We start from the raw sequence: 19,541 nt of genomic DNA, 5'->3' as shown, positions 1-19,541 counted from the left end.
TATCTCGGGGTTGCATTTGCTAGCAACCCCCGTCGGCTATTTTTGTCCCTCAGAAGCAGAGCCCGCATGATGATATAAAATATTTTTTAAAGGTAGATAGGTGTGCCTCACTCACAACCACAAGCAGCCATTCTTGACCTTCTCTCTTTCTTTAATAATTATACATTGATTAATACTTTTAATTGACGTGAAAAATGGCCCAGCATGCGCGGTGCTGTCTACCTAGCTTTGGTGCCACCTCTGACGGCCCTAAAAGACCTCTTTCAATCAGAACAAGAATAACCCCTTCGCAAAGTGCCAAGTTACTCTCCGCATTTGAACATAACTCGTTAGATTCGTTACTGAAGACCGCGTGGGGCTTGCTTCTCTACCGATATACTGGTTCAGAAGATGTTTGCTTTGGTTATCAACACTACGGTTTCGGCGGTGGTTGTTTGGGCACTCATTCGTCGGACCCCGAAGGGCTGTTGGTGTGCAAGCTCACCATCGATGAGAGCGACACGATCAATACCCTCCTGAAGAAATTCCGGGGGAGAACAGATCCCGAGAAAGTAATTGGTATGGATGAGGGGACCAATGCCAATGTCGATGACTATTCGCTATTCAGCACTACCGTCATGGTACGAGTCTGCGGTGACCGCGCAAATGGAGGGAACTCTGTACGACCAATGCTCCCGCCTATTCTTCCAGAGGAGGTAAGCTGTCTGCGGAATAGAGGACCCTGGAATGACCTCCTGACATTCTTCTCTAGTGTGGTGCTCGTCTCCATGTCAAGGTATTGCAGGAAGATATCTGCATCTTCCTTGAATGGTGGAATACCGATATCTCGGCGACACAGATGGAAAGTGTAGCTCGCTACTTCGAATATTTGCTCGACCAGATCCTCTCGAACGAAGATATTGCAGCCATTGACACATGCGGCCTCCTTGAACATGACTGGTCCCGGATTTGCGAGTTCAATTCCGTAGTTCCCGAGGACTGTGATCGGTGTATCCATGAGGTCATACGCGAAAAAGCGCGCCTTCATCCGCAGCGAGAAGCTGTATGTGCCTGGGATGGAAACTTCACCTACGAAGAATTGGATTGCCTTGCTACTAAGCTTGCATCTCATTTGCAAACGCAGAATGTTGGCCCGGAGGCTCGCGTTGCCCTCTGCTTTGATAAATCGGTGCGTTCGTCCACTTCTATTCCAATATGGTTACTACCGCAATATATAATTGCTATGCTAACAACCCTATAGAAATGGAATATTGTGGCGATGCTGGGTGTTCTAAAGGCCGGTGGCGCATTTGTCCCTCTTGACCCAACTCACCCGACCTCTCGTCTGCGGTCGCTAATCGACTCAGTGGAGGTCAATATTATGCTTTGCTCTAGAAATAGAGAAGAGCTTTTGAGTACAGTGGCGGAGAACTTGATAGCTTTGGATGAACAGTTCCTCGACAAGATATCTCCACCATCTGCCGGAGCTGTTCAGCAAAACGAGGCGAACAGTAAGAACGCAGCCTACTTGATGTTTACTTCGGGATCAACTGGGCACCCGAAGGTAAGTTACTCAGTACGTACCTATGTTTGTGTCGCGAACTAACGTCTTGTAGGGTACTTTGCTCGAGCATAGGGCCTTTGTCTCGGCCGCAATGTCCTATGGCCAGCCAATGGATATGGATTCCGAATGCCGGATATTACAATTTGCAGCACACACATTCGACGCAAGTCTTTTCGAGTCGATATCCCCGCTGATACATGGAGGCTGCGTATGCGTCCCGAGCGACGGCGAGCGCCTGAACGACGTCATCCAGGCAATCAACAGGATGAGAGTCAATGTTGTCTGCCTAACACCGTCATTTGTGCGTTTTATCGACCCATTGAGCATCCCCGGGGTAAAGACCATTATCCTAGTCGGCGAGGCAATGTCCCGCGCAGACCTGGAAACGTGGTCCCATATCAAGCTTGTGAACGGCTACGGGCCCACAGAGAGTGCCGTCTGTGCTGCGGTCAATACCGAAATCCACATGGCTTCCGACTGCCGCGATATTGGGTTGCCTACAGGTGTGCACTTTTGGATCGTGAATCCAAATGATCATGATCAGCTTGTTCCTGTGGGAAGCCCCGGTGAATTGCTCCTTGAGGGACCTACTCTTGCGCGATGTTATATCAACAACCCGGAAAAGACGAACGAGGTCTTTATCTATAACCCTAAGTGGGCGCGCCAAGATTCCCGCGGCGACCGCAGATTTTACAAGACGGGGGATTTGGTAAGATACAACTCTGATAGAGGCTCGCTAATTTTCATAGGACGAAAAGATACGCAGATTAAACTTCATGGACAGCGAATTGAGTTGGGCGAGATTGAGAACAATATCAGCACTCTTCCCGTGATCAAGCACTGCATAGCATTCTTCTGCAAATCAGGATCCGCCAAGGGGAAGATTGTGGCCGTGATATCTTTACAGGGAGGATCATCTTCGAGTACCGCGCCTCTCAAGCTCTTACAACAGTCGGAGAGAAATGCAGCTGTTGCGGAACTCCGGGAGATACTATTGAAAAGACTTCCGACTTATATGATTCCCTCAGTATGGCTATGCACCGAATCCCTTCCCCTACTACCCTCCGGCAAATTGAACAGGAAAGAGATCGTGAGCTGGGCAACCAACCAAGCAGACGATCTCCAAAGCCAAGATTCTGGATTTAGTAATGGCGAGTCTACACCAGCAGCACACATGCAGGAAACAGTTGAGGATCGACTAATCTCAATATGGAGTCGCGTCCTCGCTACACCACGAAGCAAGATTAGCATCGAAGACGGCTTTCTAGCTCTGGGCGGCGACTCCATAGCTGCCATAACTTGCACGGGCTACTGCAAGAAACAGGGCATGGGGCTTACCGTGCAGGATATTCTGCAAAGCAGGTCAATTCGAGATCTGGCGAAGCGTGTAAAAGAGATTAGTCGGCCGGTGGAATACCGAGAAGCGACTGAGCAGCTATTTGACCTTTCGCCTGTACAGAAGCTGCATTTCATGATCCGGCATGAGGGTCAGGGGTACTTTAACCAGGGAATTCGGACACGATTGAATCAACGGGTTAGTGCGCAGGATATGCGTCGCTCGATTGAAGTAATTGTTAAGAAGCATTCTATGTTGAGGTCTCGCCTTGTTGATGCTGTGGCTGAAGGCCTCCAACTGCGTATCACTGAGGAGGTGAACTCGTCGTATCGGTTACGGGTTCACAATATCAAAGAGGAGACTCAGATTGATAGTGCCATTGCCGATAGCCAGCTGTGCATCAACGCGGTCGAGGGGCCGATGTTGTCTGTGGATCTATTCTCCTCTGGGGACGACTACTTCTTATCTATGGTTGCTCACCATCTGGCCGTTGACATTGTGTCTTGGAGGATTATCTTGGAGGACCTCGAAGATATCCTACTTCATCCCGAAGAGAAGGTCTCCAATACACAGTCTCTTCCGTTCTTGACATGGTGTCGCTTGCAGGATGAGAGGACACATGCCCTAAGCGAAGATTTGGGAGATGTTCCCACGCCGGATTTCGCTTATTGGGGGGTCGAAAACCAGGTTGTAACCTATGGAGATGTCACCTGCGAGACATTTGAGCTTGACCTAGATGATTCCTATTCGATACTAATGGGGTGTCATAAGAGTCTAGGAACCGAGCCAATCGATATCCTACTCGCGTCACTCTTACACTCATTTGGAGAAACATTCACAGACCGATTATTACCAGCGATTTTCAATGAAGGGCATGGAAGAGAAGTATGGGATCCTACGATTGACATCTCTCGCACAGTTGGCTGGTTCACTACGCTGTATCCCATCTCAATTGCGGGTCGAGTGCCGGATGACCCCGTTGGAACCGTCGTGCAAGTCAAAGATCTGCGTAGGCGCGTCTCGGATAATGGAAGACAGCAGTTTGCGAGTAGAATTTCTACCCAAAGCCATCCTTGCCCGATGGAACTCACCTTCAATTACGTTGGCCAACATCGCGACCTACAAAGGCAGGATGGCCTATTCCAGCTCATGAATCAAATGGCCGGTGAAACTGGCCAGGGAGGAGGTGCATCCGACTTTGGGCGAGATACTCCTCGATTTGCACTGTTCGAGATATCGGCTCTTGCTGTAAATGGGAGGATCCGCTTCATATTCTCTTTCAGCAAATATATGAAACATCAAGAGACCATTCGGACGTGGATCGCTAGATGCGCGGAAGTACTCAGGTCTCTAGGGAAAACACTCCAGTCTATTCCTGCGAAGCCGACATTGAGCGACTTTTCTATGTTATCTTTGACATACCCGCAGCTCGACAATATTCTGTCGAAGAAACTACCGAGTATCGGTGTAAGCTCCCCGGAGCTTATCGAGGATATATACCCATGTTCTCGTATGCAGCAAGGCATCTTACTTGCTCGAACTCGGGATAGTTCTTTGTATGCTGTTCACGACACGTACGAAGTATTAGGACTTGAGGAGAAGCCTGATGCTGGTAGACTTGTGGCGGCATGGGAATTCGTCATCTCCCGTCATGCAATGCTGCGGACTTTGTTTGTGGAAAACCTGACCAGCCAAGATCTATTCTGTCAGGTTGTGTTGAAACAATGTGAACCGTCTATAGTCCAATTGACTTGCTCGGACGACGGCGACGTTGTGCAGACTTTCAGCAGCCAACAGCCTGCACACCACAATGGATATCAGCCACACCACCGCCTAACCGTTTGCGAGACATCAGGTGGCCGATTGTTCTTCAGAATAGAAATAAGCCACGCGGCTATGGATGGCGTGTCAATTACAGTCATCCTGAGAGACCTCCAGCTCGCGTACCACGGGAAAGCCGATACCCACAAGCCATTGTTCAAGAATTATATGCATTATCTGCGCAATACTCCACAGGAAGCCAGTATCGAGTACTGGCGCAATTATCTGGCGGGAATTAAGCCTTGCCTTTTCCCTGCACTTACCGATGGCAAGAACGTCTCGCAGAAGCAGCTCAGAACTTTGCGGCTCAACTTTAGTTCTTTCAATGGATTACAGTCAATATGTGAGAGAAAAGCTCTGACTCTCTCAACTGCTTTTACTGCCGCCTGGGGGCTCACAGTCCGCCTCTTTTGCAACTCGGATGATGTGTGCTTTAGCTATATGACCTCCCTACGAGATGCAATGGTTGAGGATATCGAGTCGATCGTCGGGCCTGTTATCAACCTTCTCGCCTGCCGAATGCGGGTGACCAACGACGAGCCACTCCGGGATATCCTACAAAGAGTCCAAAATGACTGCATGGAGCAGTTGCCTCATAACAGCCTATCATTCATTGACATCCAACATGAGCTCAAGCTATCCGACACCGCATTGCTCAATACTGGAATATCATACCAGAAGAAGGCCAAGATGGAAACCCAACCGTCTTCGGAAATCAGTCTTTCTCGAGTTTGTACCATCCAGGATCCCGCCGAGTACCCGCTCTTCGTCAACGTCGTGGCCTCGGACAAGGGTGCGGAAATCGAGTTGAATTATTGGACGAACACTTTATCTGATGAACAGGCGAATAATGTCGCCAGTGTATTTTTGAAATTCCTTGATGATATTGTTCGTCACCATGAAGATAAGGTTGGCCAACTGGGAACTTTGAGCGAGTGGAATAAGCAGCGGATACGCAAGTGGAACAAACAGCTTCCTGAAGAAACCGGTCTTCTTGTCCAAGATATCATTCGCGAAAAGGCGGCCTCACAAGCCGAAGCACCTGCTATCGTAGCCTGGGATGGGATTATTACTTACGCCGAACTTGAGCACCTGTCGTCGTGTCTGGCCACTTATCTCCTGCGACTTGGAGTGCGCACGGGAACTCTGGTGCCTATCCATTTCAACAAATCCGTCTGGCAAGTTGTGACTATAATATCTATTCTGAAAGCCGGCGGTGTATGCGTTCCAAGAGACAAAGCCCAACCAGCCAGCAGTCTTGATAAATGGCTCATTGATAACGGCGCACATATCGCAGTTACGTCTTTCAATGGGGCTGAATTGCTAGAGGGAATGTTTCCAGTTGTCCTGGCTATTGATAAGTCAATCTTTGAGGCCCTGCTAAATTCTAGCACCATCAACTCCAGCCAGGCACAGCCTTACGACGATGGCTATGTTGTCTTCGATACCAATGGGTCGGCCGTGATTTTGGACCAACGCGCAATCGTGTCTCGAGCAGCATCCTTTGCGTCCGCAACCAATATAAATTCTAGGACAAAGACATTCCAATTTGCACCTTGCACCTCTGATATGTTCCTGCAGGAATTAATTGGCACATTTATGCATGGAGGCTCTGTTTGCATCCCCGAAAGTGGCTCCATCAACCAACTATCACACTCGATCAATGCGACGGACGCGAATTTCATCAGTCTCACTCCATCAGTCGCCTCTTTGCTTGACCCCTCAGAAATGCCGCAAATTCAAGTGCTGGCTCTGTTTGGGGAGCCTTTAACAAGGGATGCTCAGAAACTATGGTCAGAGAAAGTTCAACTCCACTCTTTTCTCGGAACACCTGAGTGCTCTTCTACTTCCATCCAGGGAAGCAAGTCAGATGATTTGGGTGAATTACCGACAATTAAAGCCAGCGCAGGATGCTGTTCCTGGCTGGTTGATCCGTCCAACACTGCCCGCCTGGTTCCAGTGGGATGTGTTGGTGAGCTGGTCATCGAAGGTCCCGGCGTCTCTCGCGGATATCTATGTGATGAGGAACAGAAGCGGGCTGCAGAAAGTTTTGTCGAAGATGAAAGTGAAATTGTGGGATCGACTAGAAGGACATACTCGCGCTTCCCAAGGGCCCGCCAGCAAATGTTCAAGACGGGGTATTTGGCTCGTTACAATTCTGACGGGTCTCTGGTGTACTTCGGAAGGAAAGATGGCGAGACAAGCCCGAAATTACAGATGGTTGCACTTGAGAGTGAACTTATTCTCGATACAGTGGAGTTTCCGGGCTATCGATGCATCGTCGAAGCAATTGATTTGAGAGTTGAAGAATACCCGGAGACCTGTGTTGCTATTTTCATTCTCTCAACAGATGCGCAGCCGCCAACGACGAAGGAGCATGCAACAGTAATTTCGCCGAAGACCAGCGAGTCACACCAACTTATGGCTAAGCTTCATGCTCATCTGACAGGTTCATTACCTATATGCCAGACTCCCAGCCTGTACGTACCGGTAGTAGGACTACCATTGACTCCACTGGGAACGGTAAACCGTTTGCTACTCAAGAATGCATTGCGAGCCCTTCCGATGGAGTCATTGCTTGAGTACGACGTGAAGAAATTTGGGGAGTTCTGGCGCCATGAGTCAGAGAAACCATCTGTCTCGGGGCAGCCCCTACTGCAGCCATTTTCTACCCGAGGCTCCCCAGCTCCAAAGATGGTTAATAACAGTATCAGAATACCATGGGCTGGTGCTATGCAGAAGTCGAGGGCAAGAGAGTCGTTACTTTGTGCCTGGGCTTTGGTCATCCACAGTTATACTCAACGTGACGATATCATTCTCGGCGAGTTGTTGATGAGCACCGAAGGAAGCCCCCGAACGATAGTGCCTCGACGAGTTCGGATCGACAAAACAGAGAGAATCACTGGGCTTCTTGAGCGTACATCTTCTTCCTTGGCTGCGTCTAAGCCCTTCGAAACAACATCGATTTCCTCAATCAGACATCTAAACGCAGATACTTCCCGCGCGTGCGACTTTGAAACTGCGCTCTCTATCTCGCTGGAGGGTACAGATCAGCAAAAGAAATACCTGGAGAGCCTAGAGGCAGAAGAAAATGTACACTCCGAACTCTCCGTGTGTCCGCTCGTCGTTTTCTGTACCATCGAAGAGACGGGCGTGCAGCTGGCCGCTCGCTATGACGACAGGGTTCTGTACCATTCGCAACTTGAGCAGTTACTGGCACTGTTCGGCGAGTGTATAGATGTCTTTGGGCAAACAATTGGGCTAAGGGGGAGAGTTAGCGATCTTGAAAAACGAGGCGAAAGCCTTCAGGCCTTTAATGACACGGTCAACTACTGGAAAGAGTACTTGGCCGAACTCGAGCCATGCCTATTCCCGGCATCGAATCCCAAAAAGGAACAAAGCAAGTTTACTACGAAGTCTCTGAAATTGCCGAATGTGTCGAAGATAAATGACGCATGCAAAGACCTATCAATCGCTCCGAGTGACTTCTTTCAGACTGTATGGGCCTTGGTTCTCCGATGCTATACAGGCATGGACGAAGTTTGCTTTGGCTACTATGTCTCCGGTAAGAAGGCGTCTGTCGGAGCCTTGCCCTGCAGACTCGGATTGAGTGATGATATCAAGCTTCGAGATGTCTTACAGAAGAGAAAAGAAGACATGGAGCAGACGCTGAGGTTTCAGATGTCCCTTTTCGAAATCCAACGAGCCATCGGCTCTGAGAACTCTTCGATCTTCAATACGGCCTTCAGATACAGGAAGTCTTCGACAGGAATAGCTGAACCCCGCAACATGCTACTTAGCTTTGCTGCAGATGAGCTAGATCCGTATCTCGTCGTTGTTGACGCTAGCATCTCTGGGTCTTCAGCTGAGATCAACTTTGAATATCAGTCAAACAGCATTTCGGACAATAACATGAAAAATATTATCGATTGCTTCGACTGCACTCTTAACTCTGTCCTCACCCACGCTGAACAAGCTGGGTCCATTATTAGAGATGTGGAGTTCCTTGGGCCGCATTCTCGCCAGCAACTGAGTGCCTGGAACGCAAACCTCCCTGAAATACCGCAACAGTGCGCGCACACGGTCATCAAGCAGCAGGCACTTGCACAGCCTTCAGCACCAGCCATTTGTTCCTGGGACGAGAACTTTACATATACACAGCTTGATGTATTGGCAAATAAGCTTGCCTGCCACTTGATAGATCGAGGTGTTGGCCCGGAAGTCTTTGTTGGCTTGTGTTTCGAGAAATCAGCCTGGGCCGTTATTGCACAAGTTGCTGTTCTGAAAGCCGGTGGCGCTTTTGCATCCTTAGATCCTGCCCACCCCGAAAGCCGACTGCAAGGCCTTATTGCTGATATTGGTGCTCCGATTGTGTTATGCTCCACTCGATACCTGGAGAAAGTATCCCGAGTATGCGAGTCCGCGCTAGATGTCAGCCAAAGTAAATTTGACCAGATTCCAACTCCATCAGCCCTGAAGACACCGCCAAAGTTGGGTGTTAATAATGCAGCCTACGCAATCTTCACATCTGGAACAACCGGAAAACCTAAAGTAACCGTCCTTGAACACGCTGCACTTGGGGTGGCCTCTGTGTCTTTCGCTGATAGATTTGGGATGGGCACCGATACTCGTGTGATACAATTCTCAAGCTACACCTTCGATGTGAGCGTGTTTGAAACGATAATCACTCTCATGACGGGTGGCTGCGTATGCGTTCCGAGTGACGAAGAACGTCTGAACGACTTGGCAGGTGCAATTACGAGAATGGGGGCCAACCTGATAAGCTGCACTCCATCTGTCACTAGTACACTAGACCCAAGCAGTGTTCCGACATTGAAAACGATTATAAACGGAGGCGAGAAATTGACAGAAAGTCAGATCACTCGTTGGTCAGACAGACGGATGTTCAACGCATACGGGCCTTCCGAAGCTACGGTCATCGCCACCACAAGCCTCAAAGTTGACCAGGATGGAATACGGCTGGACGATGACTGCAACTCTATTGGTACCGCCGTGTGTGGAAGAGCTTGGATTGTTGACCCTCACAATAAGAATCGACTCCTTCCTGTCGGGGCTGTTGGAGAACTAGTGCTGGAAGGATACAACATCGCCCGTGGTTACCTCAACAATGTCAAGAAAACGGAAGAAGTCTTCATCACCAAGCCTCAGTGGTGCCGCACTGAAGAGATGCAAGGTGTGTTTAGGTACACTGGACGAATGTATCGGACCGGTGATCTGGTCCGTTATAAACCCGACGGGAATATCTGCTTCCTTTCTCGCATGGACACCCAAGTCAAACTTAATGGCCAGCGCATCGAATTGGAGGAAATCGAGCAGCAATGTGCCACACTATTACCAGCGAATACACAAGTGGCAGTTGACATCGTGATACCGGAGACAAAGTCTTTCGCCAAAACGCTAGTTGCATTCTTTACTGTTGAAGCGCACCCTGCTCCAGAAGAGAATGCGTCCTCAGGGGTGCTAATTGGTTTATCTAATTCCACCCAAAAGGCAATTGGGAAACTTCACGGCTCTTTGAGCCAAATTCTGCCCCAGGTTATGATACCTAAGCTCTATTTCCCCGTCAGATATCTACCCCTGGGTACGACTGGTAAGCTTGATCGCAAAGGACTGCGAACCATGGTTCAGGCGCTTTCCAGAGACCAGTTGAAGCCTTACATGATCTCGAACTCTGGATCTGGTCGCGCTATAGAGAAAGAAGCAGAATCGAAGCTCCGTGATCTATGGGCAGAAGTTTTGGAGGTTGATCCAGGCTCCATTAGTGCGGAGGATAGCTTCTTCGGATTAGGCGGCGATTCTTTCTCCGCCATGAAGCTTGTTGGAGCCGCCAGGTCTCAGGGTATTTCTTTGACGGTTGCCCAGATATATGGACATCCCGTCCTAGCAGACATGATCGGGTGCTGCGAGAACGCTGAAGAAATCGCGGCAGGACCAGACCTTGAGCAATTCAGTCTTGTCCCTCAATCCGTACCATTGCATGATGTCCTGCATGAAGTCTCTGATCAATGCGATGTTGCTGAGGAAGTCATATCTGATATCTACCCCTGCAGCCCAGTGCAGGAAGGATTGCTTACACTCTCCATTCAACACCGTGGGGCCTATGTCGCACGATCCATTTATCGACTGGCCGCCGGTGTTGATATTGAGAAATTTAAGGCCATTTGGCAGCAAGTTGCTGACGAGTTTGATATCCTCCGGACTCGAATTGTTCATGTCGAGGAAGCTGGCTTTCTCCAAGTCGTCCTGAAACGGGAGCGGATTTCCTGGACTCTTGAGACGACGCTTGATTATTCAAATGATGATTCCGTGAGCAGCAATGGAGGACTTTTGGCCAAGTACGCAATTGTTCAACTTGGACCCTCCGTGCGTTACTTTGTTTGGACAGTCAACCATGCTCTCTATGATGGGTGGAACATCCCTCGCATTTTGAAGAGGGCCGAGGATATCTACTCCGATTCTCCAGGCAGGAATATAACAGTTCCGTACAAGCTCTTCATCCACCATCTACTCCAGCGTGATATATTGCAATCGGACGAGTACTGGAAATCGTATCTGAGCGGCCTGTCCTGTGAACACTTTCCCGCAAAGAAAAACAAGGAATCGACCTCTTCTGGGGCTGGAGGCATCCAGCTCAGCAGCCTTGATATTTCAAGGGCAACCGGGGTTACTGACATTACCATTCCTGAGCTAATCCGTGCTGCATGGGCTGTCGTGCTTTCAGTCCACACTGGTTCCGGTGATGTTTGCTTTGGTGAAACCCTGATGGGTAGGAATATTGATATGCCAGGAGTCACGGACGTTGCAGGACCCGTGTTGACGACAGTTCCCATGCGCATACGGGTGGACAACAAGCTTCCTGTGGTCGAATACCTGTACTATGTGCGCCAAATGACAACAGCGATGATACCTCATCAGCACCACGGTCTTCAGAGGATACAGAAGCTCAGCAGTGACGCAGCACTTGCGTGCAATTTCCAGAACCTGCTTGTGATACAGTCTGATAACGGCCAGCTCAACCAAAATATATGGAGCTCAGAGAATCAGCAGACTCGGGGAGATTTCTTCACGCATCCTCTTGTTGTGCAGTGTCAAATCTCCGGTTCCACGATAAATATCCAAGCCCATCACGATGAACTAGTTCTCGACAATTGGCAAGCAGAAAGGCTGATAGGACAATTCGGCTTTGTGCTCGAGCAGCTTTTCAAGATTCGTCGAAGCAGTTCGCTCACGGTAGGTGGTATTGATATCACCAGTCCTTTGGATAAGAAAGACATCGCCAGATGGAACCAACGACAGGTGTCATGTGTCGACAGATGTGCTCACGACATTATCAAAGAGCATTCTCTCTCACAGCCGCAAGCGCCTTCCATCTGCTCATGGGATGGGAGCCTTAATTACCGGGAAATGTTCGAGCTTGCTTCCTCTTTCGCACAATACCTGGTATCCTGTGGAGTAGGTCCAGACAAATTTGTCCCAATTTGTTTGGATAAATCTCTTTGGGCAATCGTCACTATACTAAGTGTCCTTCTGGCAGGAGGAGCCTTTGTTCCGCTCGACCCTACGCATCCGACATCGAGGCACAAAGAGATCCTGGAAGAGATAGAGGCAGATATTATACTCTGTTCTTCACATTTACGCAACCGCTATCTAGGCTCTGTTGGCACAATTATTCCGGTGAGCAAAGACACTATCATGGCCTACGCTGCTACCACAACCAACAAGAAGCCGCGCGCCAGTCTTTCACCTTCCAATATGGCATATGCGATATTTACTTCAGGCAGTACAGGTCGTCCTAAAGGGATAGTAATTGACCACCGCGCAGTATGCAGCAGCGTTATGGGCTTTGCTTCTGTTATGCATCTGAACAAGGACTCCAGAGTCTTCCAATTTGCGTCCCTTACTTTCGACGCCGCCATATTAGAGGTTCTCGGAACTCTAATGCTAGGAGGTTGCATCTGTGTTCCGAGTGATGATGAACGCTTGAACGATATTCCAGGAGCAATGCAACGAATGAATGTCTCATGGACATTCTTGACACCTTCTGTCGCCTCTATTCTTGAACCATCATCCGTACCCTCCTTGAAGGTGCTTTCCTGCGGAGGGGAAGCACTATCTCGCGAAGTGGTAATGAAATGGGAAAACAGACTGAAGTTCATTGGAGGCTATGGCCCTACTGAAACAGTCGTATTTGCGGTTGTGAACAGCGACTTTGTCAACCATGGCTTCGCCTGTATCGGCTATGGAATCTCATGCACCTTAACTTGGATAGTTGATCCTGAGGACCACCACCGACTTATGCCGCCGGGGACGGTTGGTGAACTTGCATTAGAAGGGCCGGCGCTTGCAAGAGAATATCTCAAGAATCCGACGAAGACAGCGGACACTTTTATCAATGAACCTGTCTGGGCCAAGGACTTTCCAAGCTCATTATCTTCCCCCAGGAGAGTCTACAAGACTGGTGACCTTGTTAAGTATAACTCCGATGGATCGATAGAGTATCTTGGTCGTAAGGATCACCAGGTCAAGCTGCATGGACAACGTATGGAGCTAGGAGAGATCGAGCATCGCTTGCTTGAAAGCCAGAATGTTCGAAGTGCGGTTGTCATTCTTCCTAATACCGGCCCACTCCGGCAGAAACTAGTTGCCGTTATTTCTCTCAAGTCACTGATATCTGACTCGAGCACGATCACAACAGGGGCCTGCGAGCTGGTGAGTCCACGGGACATGTTGAGAGTCGGACATCAGGAAGCCAATGCAACCAAAAAGAGTATTGAGGCGCAGCTGCCTCATTACATGGTCCCACAAGTCTGGGCAGTTGTTCAAAGCATTCCAATGCTTGTGTCTGGAAAGTTGGACAGGAAGAGAGTCACAAGCTGGCTTGAGCAACTCGAAGACTCCGTATACGACCGGATCATGGAGGACTACGACAAGGCGACTCACGATATTGCAGAGGATGGGAAGGCGCAAGAGAAGGAAGTTGAAGCGCCCAATACTCTTCGAGACATTTTTGCTCAGGTCCTGAATCTACCTCTGCATAAGATAGATACAAGCCGTTCTTTCATCTATCTTGGTGGGGACAGTATCACAGGAATGGCCGTGGTATCAAAAGCGCGAAAGCGAGGATTGAATCTACCTCTCAACCATATTCTCCAAAGCAAATCCATTGCTGAGCTTTCGACAAGCCTTGAGGCTAAGCCACGGCAAGTCAAGAACGAGGGTGATGCAAACACAGCCTTCCAGCTGTCTCCAATTCAGAAGTTATTCTTCCGCTCATCGTCTATTGTGCCCAAGAACAGTGAGCGGTTTAACCAGAGTATGACTGTTCGCCTCACCCAGAGGGTGAAGCCAAGTGCACTAGAGGATGCTTTACGGGCTGTTGTCCAAAAGCACTCCATGTTTAGGGCACGCTTCGTCAAGTCCAAGGAAGGAACATGGCATCAAATGGTTACAAACGTGCGTACCAACCCTTATCTTCTTGACCTTGAAACTAATTACACTCTTGCAGGAGATTGATTCGTCTTACAAATTCCGCGCTCACTCCGTCAAGAACCCCAATGAGATACTAAGCGGAATTGCAAATACCCAATCCTCTTTGGATGTTCAGACAGGACCCGTATGTGCTGCAGACCTCTTCGACAAGAATGGACAGCAAGTTCTATTTTTGGTTGCGAGCCATCTGTGCGTGGATGTCGTCTCCTGGCGCATCGTTCTTCAGGAGCTTGAAGATTTTGTTCGCACTGGGTCACTATCTTCCGATGCACCGCTCTCATTCCAATCCTGGTGCAATGTACAACTCAAGAACAGCAAAACCACCAAGTCCGTCGAAGTTCCCTGTAAATTGCCAAACCTTGACTACTGGGGCATGATTCAAGTGCCGAACAATTATGGGCAAGTCAAGATGCAAAGCTTCATTTTGGACAAACAAACCACTGCATTCATTTCCGGGAAATGCCATGAAATCCTCCGGACCGAGACAGTTGAGGTCTTGCTTGCTGCTGTTCTTCATTCGTTCAACCGCACCTTTACCGATAGAGATGCTCCCACAATCTATAGTGAAGGTCATGGTCGTGAAGCTTGGGATTCTTATGACCCTTCCGGAACGGTTGGTTGGTTTACCACTTTAAACCCAATCCACGTCCAAATGAATTCAGGTAAGCTAACTACATGGTCAAACAAATGAAACTTTTGGTACTAATTGGCGTAGATCTTCTCGATACGATGAAGCGTGTTAAGGACACACGGCGTCAAATTGCTACGCTCAGTCGCACTTTCTTCGCACAGGATGTTCTCCACAACAATAGCAACAAATTCCATGTACCACTTGAGATTCTCTTCAACTACCTCGGCAAACTCCAACAGCTCGAACGCGATGGATCAATCTTCCAGCACTACGGCGATGTGTTCAATGGCGAGACGATGGATTCCACTGGGGATATGGGAACCGAGACACCCAGATTCTCCCTCTTCGAGATCACCGCAGTGATAATAAAGGAGCAGCTGCATGTCTCATTCACATACAATCGCAATATGCATCACCAGGCCCGAATCCAGACCTGGATGGCCGAGTGTAAACGCGTCCTCGAAATCGATATGCCCAACCTCAGGAAGGTTACACCGGAGCCTACGCTGAACGACTATCCTTTGCTCCCTATAACGTATGATGGGTTGAAAGATATTATCGAGAATACGCTCCCGAGACTTAACATATCACAGTGGGACCAGGTGGAAGACATATACCCCTGCTCTCCGATCCAGGAGGGTATACTCCTCAGCCAGCTCCGAGATCCGCACGAGTACATTTTCAACGTAATATTTGAGATGCGATGCTTCGGGGAAAATAACATTGATTTAACGAAATTGAGGAACGCTTGGTCGATGGTTGTCGCACGTCACCCTATACTGAGAACAGCTTTCGTTGACAGCAGCTGCAAAGGCGAGTCCTTCGATCAAATAGTGGTCAAGAGAGTTAGGGAGACAATAGTGGAAATTGAGTGCGACGATTCGTCTGCGCTCAGCAAACTCGACACCATCAGTCTTCAGGACAGCGACAGGTCTACAAAGCTTTATCATCAACTGGTTTTCTGCAAAACATCTACTGGGAGAGTACTGGTGAAGTTTGAACTGAATCACCTCATTGTTGACGGTGGATCCTTTTCAATTCTGATGAGGGAACTGGCGTTAGCCTACAGCAACCAACTTCCACTAGGACCAGGGCCATTATTTAGCGACTATATCAAATACCTCAGGGGAGAATCCTCTGTCCAAGCCCTAGAATACTGGAAGAAGCGCCTCGCCGGTGCTCGTCCGTGTCACTTGCCAGTTGCTACGGGTAAAAACGGTGCCCGTCAACTAGGTACTCGCATGGTGCCATTCTGTAGGTTCGCCGAGCTTCAACGCTTCTGTGAGACGAACTCGATCACTCTTGCGAACCTAATCCTTGCGGTATGGGCAATATTCCTGCGCAGTTATACACAGTCTGACGACGTCTGTTTCGGTTACCCGTCCACCGGCCGCGACTTGCCCGTTTCTGGGATCCAGGATGCGGTGGGGATATTCATCAACAACATTTGCTGCCGAGTCAAGTTCCAGTCAGGCCAGACGCTACTTGGTCTCTCCAAGTCTGTGCAAGACGATCATATCAAGAGCCTTGCCTATCAACACGCCTCGCTCGCAGAGATACAACACGCGCTTGGTAGACAGAGCAAGCCTCTGTTTAACACCTGTATCTCCATCCAGAACCATTCGGCTGATAAGGTTGAGATTTCGGGGATAACATATGAGTTCCAAAAGGCGCACGACCCTTGCGAGGTAAGTTCAATCAACAATACATCGTATGCTTGCGTACTAACTTCCAAAATTCTAGTACCCCCTTACTGCCAATGTTGAGACTGCAAGAGGCCACGAGGGAATTTTGTTGAGATACTGGGCTGATGCAGTCACAGAGGCGGAAGCGGCCACTTTCGCCGGTACTGTTGCTAAGATCCTCACCTGTTTTGCGGAAAACCCCTCCACGCCAATTTCAAGCCTGGAGATCGGAGTGAAAGAGAACCATAGGGCCATAGAGCAGCTTATGGACCGGAAGTCACTTGAAAAGATTGTTGATGAACGTATCAAGGTCGTTATCAAGCAGATGCTCGGTGACAGCAAACTCGCATCGTCTCTGGTCAAAACCCACGATGAAGATCTATCAAAGAACTTTCGACATATCGGGAAGAATGCTGAGGACACCCTTCAAAGCTTACCTGTGGCGAGGGAAATGACACCTTCAGACTCCATGCAAACCCTCACCCCCGGCGACAGAGTCTCGACTAACACCGAGAACCAGCTTTGGAGACTTTGGAGCATAACACTAGGACTGCCACCACACCCCATAAAGTACCAAGACAGCTTCTTCAAGCTAGGGGGTGACAGCATCACGGCTATGAAAATGGTTCGAGCTGCACGGGATGAAGGAATGAAATTGAGCGTGGGTGATGTGTTCCAGCACCCTGTGTTTGAAAAATTGGTATCTTTAATCGATGGTAGGGCGAAGCCAGTGACGTCTAACCTCATGGCCAAACATGTGGAGAACATGGAGAACATTCAGACTATGGAGAAAAAGGTTGAAGATAGGTCTATGCCACTAAGAAGCGAATCATCCCAAGAAATATCCAATTTGAGGCCGATTGAGCCTGATGAAACGTCTCTGCGTGCAGCAATCTGTCCCAAGGTTGGTGTATTCAAAGGAGGCATAGTCGATGTTTTGCCTGTGACGGATTTTCAATCCCTCTCCCTCGCAGCGACCATGTTTGAGTCAAGATGGATGCTAAACTATTTCTACCTCGATGGAAAGGGTTCATTGGACATCCGGCGGTTGAGAGAAAGTTTCCTCCACGTTGTTGACGCTTTCGACATCCTTAGGACAGTCTTCGTTAGTTTCCATGGACAATTTTTCCAGGTTGTCTTGCGCAAGATTCGTCCTGATATCTTTGTCCACGAAACGGAGCTGAGTTTAGACGAATATACCAAGTCCTTGCAGCAACGAGATCGGAGCGAGCCTCCAGGACAAGGGGTGCAATATGTGCAGTTCTACGTCGTCAGAAAGGTCAACAGCAACGAACGCCGAATCCTCATACGCATGTCGCATGCTCAATTTGATGGTGTTTGCCTATCAAAAATCATGACTGCTATCAAAATGGCCTATGAGGGAAGCCCTATTTCACCTTCGTCTTTCTTGGGCTATATGCGACTCCTACCAGGAACAATTACACCTGAACACTACCAGCACTGGAGTACTTTGCTCAAGGGATCCAGGATGACGGAGGTTGTTCAGCGAGACAGGCCCAATACATTCCAACATATAGGTAGTTTCGCGGAACAAAAGAAGGTTATAGAGATCCCCTCTACTGCAACAGAGAGTATCACCATCGCCACTGTCATGCAATCTGCGTGGGCAGTCACCCTTGCAAAATTGTGCGCCCAGGATGATGTCGTCTTCGGCCTCACTGTCAGCGGAAGAAATGCAGTTCCTGGTGTCGAAAACACAGTAGGACCATGCCTCAACCACATCCCTATTAGGGTTAGGTTCAAGGATCGCTGGACTGCACTAGACTTATTCCGCTTCCTCCAGGACCAGCAAGTAGCGAATATGGCCTACGAATCCTTGGGCTTCAGAGAAATTGTTAGGCACTGCACAGACTGGCCGGAGTCGACGTACTTCACCACATCCATACTGCACCAGAATGTCGACTACGAAGGGGAAATGCATCTTGACAACAATCCCTACAGGATGGGCGGCGTGGGTGTCATTGACAATTTCACCGACCTCACACTCTTTTCCAAGCCGGTTGCTGGCCAACCTAACCAACTCACCGTTTCCCTGGGATACTCGTTCAAAGGTCCTATGCATCCCAGCTTCGTTTCCACAGTTCTTGATATGGTCTGCGACACAGCACAGAGCTTTGTCGCAAACCCCAATGTTGCACTTCCTTCTCCTTCCACGCTCCGCTCCCTACCTCCGCAGCGTGTTGAAGATACTCCCGACACCTCAGGTAGCGACAGTCTCCTTCTTTCATCATTAAACAATCGCAGTTTATCAGAGGTCCTGGCACATTCGGACCTCATCACCCGCATCTGGCAGCAAGTCCTGCCGCCCAGATCAAGCGCGAACAAACCACAAACCCCATTCCAACTCGACTCCTCCTTTTTCGGACTTGGTGGAGACATTGTGAGCATGGCGCAGATCGTTTGGATCCTAGAGCAAGAAACTGGCCTGCATATCCGCCTCGAAGACCTTCTGGCACACTCGACATTCCTTGGCCATATGGCCGTATTGACTTTCAATCTCACCGACCGAGACACGGGATCCAAGAGTTCTTCAGATGCCGCACCCGCCTACACCCCTGTCGATGTGTCGAAGACAGTGTCCCTTCCGACACAGGAGGTATTGCCTATGGTCCCTGTTAAGAGTGAATGGGGTGCCCTGGACAGGGCTAGACTTTTGGCGAAGAAGATCACCAAGCTTAGTGGTTTGTCTGCGCGGGGATGATCACTGCATTTTCTTTCATTATATTTGTTTCATTACAGCATCTGGTTGTTTTATTTCCATTTGTTTTACCATTCCTGTCCTTAATTGACCTTCAATATGTACATCTATGTAATGTATTTAAACCTCTTGGATATTACTGCAAAACGAAGCACCTAAACAGCCATGATCAACATGCTCCCTCAAATAACCTTTTTCGCTAACCAAGGGCTCCATCAGGGGTATAAACAAACACCAGCCCATAAAAATAGAAGAAAAAACTAAAAGAAAAATAAGAATAAAAAGTGTAAGTAACG

General features: G+C 49.0%; 1 protein-coding gene across 1 annotated transcript; it reads left to right on the top strand.

The window, feature by feature from the left end:
* The first annotated feature begins 5 nt into the window (after positions 1–5).
* nrps1 (nonribosomal peptide synthase Pes1) lies at positions 6–19,541 on the top strand. The gene is made up of 7 exons (XM_040844120.1): positions 6–695; positions 752–1,168; positions 1,241–1,543; positions 1,596–14,174; positions 14,227–14,872; positions 14,926–16,529; positions 16,585–19,541. Exons 1-7 carry the CDS (start codon positions 195–197, stop codon positions 19,246–19,248), a joined length of 18,714 nt encoding a protein of 6,237 aa, XP_040707235.1. The 5' UTR covers positions 6–194; the 3' UTR covers positions 19,249–19,541.

This window comes from Aspergillus sydowii, assembly GCF_001890705.1.
Source record: "Aspergillus sydowii CBS 593.65 unplaced genomic scaffold ASPSYscaffold_1, whole genome shotgun sequence".
In the NCBI taxonomy this organism is placed as follows: Eukaryota; Fungi; Ascomycota; class Eurotiomycetes; order Eurotiales; family Aspergillaceae; genus Aspergillus; species Aspergillus sydowii.
Note: the sequence above shows the minus strand (reverse complement) of the source record. Positions and strands in the feature narration are given on the sequence as shown.

Excerpts from the sequence above, each read along its gene's own strand:
- nrps1 (XM_040844120.1), top strand. The coding sequence starts at position 195 with ATGGCCCAGCATGCGCGGTGCTGTCTACCTAGCTTTGGTGCCACCTCT. Across the intron at positions 14,873-14,925 it reads CCACGTCCAAATGAATTCAG|ATCTTCTCGATACGATGAAG; the intron begins GTAAGCTAACTA and ends TAATTGGCGTAG. Across the intron at positions 16,530-16,584 it reads AGGCGCACGACCCTTGCGAG|TACCCCCTTACTGCCAATGT; the intron begins GTAAGTTCAATC and ends CCAAAATTCTAG.